This window comes from Crotalus tigris, unplaced genomic scaffold (assembly GCF_016545835.1).
Source record: "Crotalus tigris isolate CLP2741 ecotype Arizona unplaced genomic scaffold, ASM1654583v1 scf7180000024427.8105951120:4207309, whole genome shotgun sequence".
NCBI lineage: Eukaryota > Metazoa > Chordata > Lepidosauria > Squamata > Viperidae > Crotalus > Crotalus tigris.
Genome location: NW_024100595.1, coordinates 989,417 through 995,416, shown reverse-complemented (window position 1 = coordinate 995,416; position 6,000 = coordinate 989,417). Strand labels below are relative to the sequence as shown.

Sequence of the window (6,000 nt, the reverse complement as noted above, 5' to 3'; positions counted from 1 at the left end):
ACAATAAATCAGGAAAGACAATGCACCCTGCTTCTTTTTATTACTGCCCCCTCGTTGACAGGGCATTTGGAATCAGCAAAGCACTCTATTGTCAGACACATTATTTTAGATACACACTCCAAGCTTTGAAAATAGCATTTCCCCCCCCCCCCATACCATTACTACCTCTTCTGCTTTCTTTTAAAGGCTTTCAGTCATAATTTTTTTAAATCTAAAGTTAATGGAAGATGAACCCTGTGGTTTCTGAGAGTACACGTGACCAAAATCTGAAAGGGTACAATTTTTCTGTTCCCAATATACATTATAAACTATGAATTATGAATGATAAAGAATCACAATATGAAATAGCATTTAAAGACATATTTTTGCTAGTTGGGTTCTTTTTTTAGTGTTTTTAACTGAAATACACAAAACAGAATATTTTGTTAATGAAAACAACTGAGTCTATTAAATATTCAAAATTCTCATTTTTTTAGTTTAATGTATTTTACTGGAAGTTTTGACAATGTGCAAGTGATTCTAGAGGGTCTAAATGAAATAAATATTTCCAGGATATACATTGTTCTTACTTCAGAAAAGTAAAGAATAGGAAGAGCATATACAGTAATGAATATGTAAATGAAAGCAATGGTTGTTCTTCCTCCTTGCTTTAACCAGACCCATCCTTCTTTTCCCACATTATTCCTTTCCTCCTTGTACCCCTGGTTTTCAAAATCATTGTTATTTGAACTATATTTGACATGCAAGACATTTATGCCCTTTGTAGATTAGGTCAAAAAAAAAAAGAATTATCAGGAATATTGATCCTAGAATATTCTGATAGTATGGTTGTCAGAGAATAGAGCCCCAGGATTAATTTAATATTGGAGAAAGAAAATTCTCCAGTGAAACCAGTATTTCTTCCCTGTGCCCCCATGCATTTCTTCTTGGATAGGAATAGTCTTAACAAAATGGCAGGATGTAGAGGAAAGATTTTTTTCCCCACAGAGTTTGGCTATTGAGAAATTCCTCTTCATCTTCTTCCACATGTGTGACATGGCAGAGTCAACTGTTTTTACACGGAACGTCATTCAACAGTGAAATGCAAGAATTTCCAATCCATCTTTGCTTCATCATTCACATACATTCAGTGCCAAGGAAAACCTGCTGGCTTAAGAGAAGACACAGTAGATAACTGTATGGGGTGCAGAGTGTTGCTCTATGTTCTGTCCATTTGCTGTTGACTGCTCAAACACTGGGATCCATATGTTCCTCTTGGGTAGAACTTTGGCCAACCAAAGGCTCTGACAGATGGGCAGGATAGTGGAAGATGAGGTATCACATGGTGGGTTCTGATTCCTAGAAGGGAAAAACAAAACCCAGTTACATATATATGACTGAAGGTAATTCTCAATAATTTTCACATTTTGTTTTAATGGTCTCATTTTTCAGACTTTTTTCCTAGCTCATATATTTATTAATGTGTGATATAGGCATTCTGAATTATAATTTAGCACCTCTTTACAGCTTTAGTTTTGTTTTATCACCCTTATATCTGCAATGGAGTCCCACATTAACATCCAGTTATTATTTTTTCACTTTTAGACATTGATATTCAGAAATACTCTTTTCATCCTGGCTTATGCATAGAATAGAAAAACTACTTCCTGGGGATGTCTTCTCAGTTTCTGTGTTAATGAAACAATATTACAGTATTGTCATCATCATCATCATCATCATCATCATCATCATCACCATCATTACCGCCAACCAATTATTTATTTTTTAACAGTAGATTTGCTTTAATTTAATAGCATTTTATGATTGTCTAGGAATTGACATTCACCAATTAATTTAATTAACAAATGAACTGAAAGAAATGCCAACATATGACATATGCCTATCATTTTCTATGTTTTCGGTGATGTGAGACCTCTGCTTACTGCTAAAAGCTATGTAAAGGCGATAACGAATGAATGAAAGAATGAATAGCTCTCTGTCTGATATAAGTTATTTCATGCTATGAGGCAGCCTGAGTTTTTTTCAAATATCACTTTTGGAGTGCTCTGTTAAATAAGGAAAGGGTTAATCATAATTTAATAAAGCATTTCACTTGCAAACTTTTTCAAGTGAAGCAGAATTTACAGAACTTTCTAATCAGAATTAGGGAGAATGGACAAACAGTTCCCTCTAGGATGATCAATTTTATATATCTCTTTGGGGCCAGGAGTGTCGTGTAGTTGTGTCCAGTGGTGGGATTCAGCCAGTTCGCATCACTTTGGCAGAACCAGTAACTAATTTTTTTGTTGCCCAGGCCCAGAATGGACTTCCAGAAGCAGCATCCACACAGAGAACCGGTTGTTCACATATTTGAATCCCACCACTGGTTGTGTCCCTCAACAAACAGCATCAGAGTTTGTAATAAAAACCTCGTATAATAAAGAGGAATAGCTTATGAAAAATGGAACTACTCCACAAATGCTGTGCACCAGTTGTGATTTGGAGCAAATCTAAAAAAAAAATCATAGAGAAAATGAAACAAGAACAAAAAGTGGAAAAATAAAAAAATCATTTTTTCAAAGTTCAGATTTGAAACTACTCTTTATAAATAAATAAATATAAACAGATTCTGTCTCTGCCTCAGTGAACTACCAAATGTACAGGTATGAAAAACCAAATATATAGGTATAATATAGGGGGTATCTTGCTCAATAGTAGTAACTCTGAGAGGGATTTCGAAGTCCTAGTGGACAATCACTTAAATATGAGCCAGCAGTGTGCTGCAGCAGCCAAAAAAGCCAATACAGTGCTGGGCTGCATTAACAGAGGGATAGAATCAAGATCACGTGAAGTATTAATACCACTTTACAATGCCTTGGTAAGGCCACACTTGGAATACTGCGTCTAGTTTTGGTCACCACGATGTAAAAAAGATGCTGAGACTCTAGAAAGAATACAGAGAAGAGCAACAAAGATGATTAGGGGACTGGAGGCTAAAACATATAAGGAACGGTTGCTGGAATTGGGTACGTCTAGTTTAACAAAGAGAAGGATGAGGGGTGACATGATAGCAGTGTTCCAATATCTCAGGGGCTGCCACAAAGAAGAGGGGGTCAAGCTATTCTCCAAAGCACCTGAAGGCAGGACAAGAAGCAACGGATGGAAACTAATCAAGGAGAGAAGTAACCTAGAACTAAGCAGAAACTTCCTGACAGTTAGAACAATTAACCAATGGAACAACCTGCCTCCAGAAGCGGTGAATGCTCCAACACTGGAAGTTTTTAAGAAGAGACTGGACAGCCATTTGTCCGAAATGGTGTAGGCTTTCCTGCCTGAGCATGGGGTTGGACTAGATAACTTCCAAGGTCCCTTCCAACTTTTATTATTATTATTAGAATATCCAGAAGAATAACAAAAACTGATGACCATTATCCATTTTTAATGATGGGTTATTTTCAAAAGTTTCACATGGAGCAAGTGGGTTTATTGCTATGCCTGCTTAGAGATATGAAAAGAAACAACTATAAATCAATCTGATCAAATAATTCAGTCTGTAGCTAAGCCACATATTAGCTGTTTATTGTTTGAAAAAAATCTTTAAAGATTTCTTTAAATGAAAACTTATTTCACTGAAATGTCATGTTCTCACAAAATACTTTTCTTCCTTTGCACCTAGCTTTTTAAGGAGATCATTAGGGCAAACATGTTCTTTTGCTAAAAGCAACGTGAGATACTTTCCAGCACTTGATCTCTGGCACAGAGATTTTTTTTCCTCCCTTTTGCAATCAGTTTCTATTTCATACCTTGGAAATTTTCAAAAACCACAGAGGGCTTTTCATTAAAATGAATCATGAATGTGAATCTTTAGTTGAGTTTTAAGTAAGGTCTCTTTCAGGGCTCGTATGCAACAGATATATTGGAAAAGTTTATATCTGTACTCTCTGAATGTTTTAAAAGCATTTAGGCATACTCACTTCTGTATTTTTGCCTGAGAGATACTTACACAGAAGGATCATGTAAATTTAACATCTTTATAAAGTACCTGTGCATATGATTGTCATGATTTGCACAGACAACATTTTGGAAACTACACAGTTGTGCTTATTCTGCATTGATATATTTTACCATTAGTCTTACTTCCTCATAATTTGGTTACCCCCCCCTCCACTCCCCACCCCCAAATGTCTCCAACATCTACACAGAGATTAGTTGGAGAACTCTAGTTATATTTCCACTAGTAGGTTTGGCTCACACTGTGGTAGCCAGCAGTAGGATCTTCTCATTAAGTTATGGAAATTTCTCTCCAAGCCTACTTGCCTGATTCCTCACAGTCTTCTTTCAGAAAAGAACCCATCCAGGCTGTTGTTGAGATGAAAATTACTACTCCAGGCCCAGGCATTACATTTTCCTATTACATTTTCCTATTATTTATTTCATTTTTCTCTACTTAAAATGAACTCAGTTTTAATAAAGCAAAGTTTTACATTTAGGCAGGAAAAATCAAAGCTATAAGTACAGATTAGGTGAGACCGGGCTCAAAAACAGTAACTGTGAGAGGTACCTTGGAGCCCTAGTGGACAATCACTTGACTATGAGCCAGCAATGTGCAGCAGCAGCCAAAAAAGCTAATACAATCCTGGGTTGTATAAACAGAGGCATAGAATCAAGATCACACAAAGTATTAGTACCGCTTTATAAAACCTTAGTGCAGGGGTGTCAAATTGCTGGCCCACAGGCCGGACACATGATAGCAAAACCATACCCACCCCATTGCCGGCAATGGCAAAAAAGTTGTGATACGTCGTGACATGTGATATGACATTGCGAATTTGACACCCCTGCCCTAGTGAGACCACACCTGGAATACTGCAACCAATTTTGGTCACCATACTACAAAAAAGACGTTGAGACCTTGGAAAAAGTTCAGAGAAGAACATCTAAGATGATCCAAGGCCTGGAGACTAAAACATATGAAGACCAGCTGTGGGTTTGGCTAGTCTAAAGAAAAGAAGAAATAGGGGTGACATGATAGCAGTATTCCAGTATTTGAGAGGCTGCCACAAAGAAGAGGGGGTCAAATTATTCTCCAAAGCACCAGAGGGCAGGGCAAGAAACAATGATTGGAAACTGATCAAAGAGAGAAGCAACCGGGAATTAAGGAGCAAGTTCCTAACAGTGAGGACAATTAACTAGTGGAACAGCTTGCCTCCAGAAATCATGGATGCTCCATCACTGAAGGTTTTTAAGAAGAGACTGGACAGTCACTTGTCTGAGATGGTATAGGTTCTCCTGCTTGAGTGGGGGGCTGGACTAGAAGACCTCCAAGGTCACCTCCAGCTCTCTTCTATTCTAAGAGAAGATTCTATTCTAAGAGAAGATTTCTAGTTATTATTTTGCTGGTTTAATTTCAGACTCCTTCCTCCCCTTTTTGTGTAAACTACTATGGCTCCTTTGGGAAATATAGTATGTTAATAAACCTTAACAGTCTATCTCTGCTTTTATTAAGCCATTAAACATGATTGATAATACTAATGACAGAACTCTTTCCATCTTCAGAATGAGAATCCTTTCCCTACTAAAATCAATTTAAGACATGCTTATTCACTATAGGACTTTATATCTGAGCCTCGTTCTCAGCTTTTGTGGTACATCATTGTCTCTTGACAGCAGATCTAGTGTCTCTAATTTTTTCCCCTTCTGTTCAATCATGTCTGATTCTCAGAGATTACCTGGACAATTCTCTGCAGTTTTCTTGGCAAGGTTTTTCAGAAATGGTTTGCCATTGCTTCTTTCCTAGGGCTGAGAGAGAGTGACTGGACAAAGGTCATCCATCTGGCTTTATATCTATATCTCTATACCTATATCACAGACATATATTATGAAATAATATCACATGAAATACTCAGCTAACATTGAAGCTGATACAGCAGGGATGTCAAACTCAATTTCATTGAGGGCCGCATCAGCATTGCGGTTGCCCTTGGGGGGCCAGGTGGGTGCAGCCTACTGGGTGGGTGTGGA

The 6,000-nt window shown here is 37.5% G+C and overlaps 1 protein-coding gene across 3 annotated transcripts in view; it reads right to left on the bottom strand.

The window, feature by feature from the left end:
* Positions 1 to 447: 447 nt before the first annotated feature.
* The window catches only part of HRH2 (histamine receptor H2), a 64,493-nt gene continuing 58,940 nt past the window's right edge, over positions 448 to 6,000 (bottom strand). The window contains exon 3 of one of the 3 annotated variants that reach the window (XM_039330451.1): positions 448 to 1,338. In XM_039330451.1, coding sequence (XP_039186385.1) covers positions 1,152 to 1,338 — 187 coding nt within the window. In that variant the 3' untranslated portion in view covers positions 448 to 1,151. The remainder of the gene's footprint in view (positions 1,339 to 6,000) is intronic. The other 2 variants (XR_005555106.1, XR_005555105.1) reach the window with 2 other exon arrangements.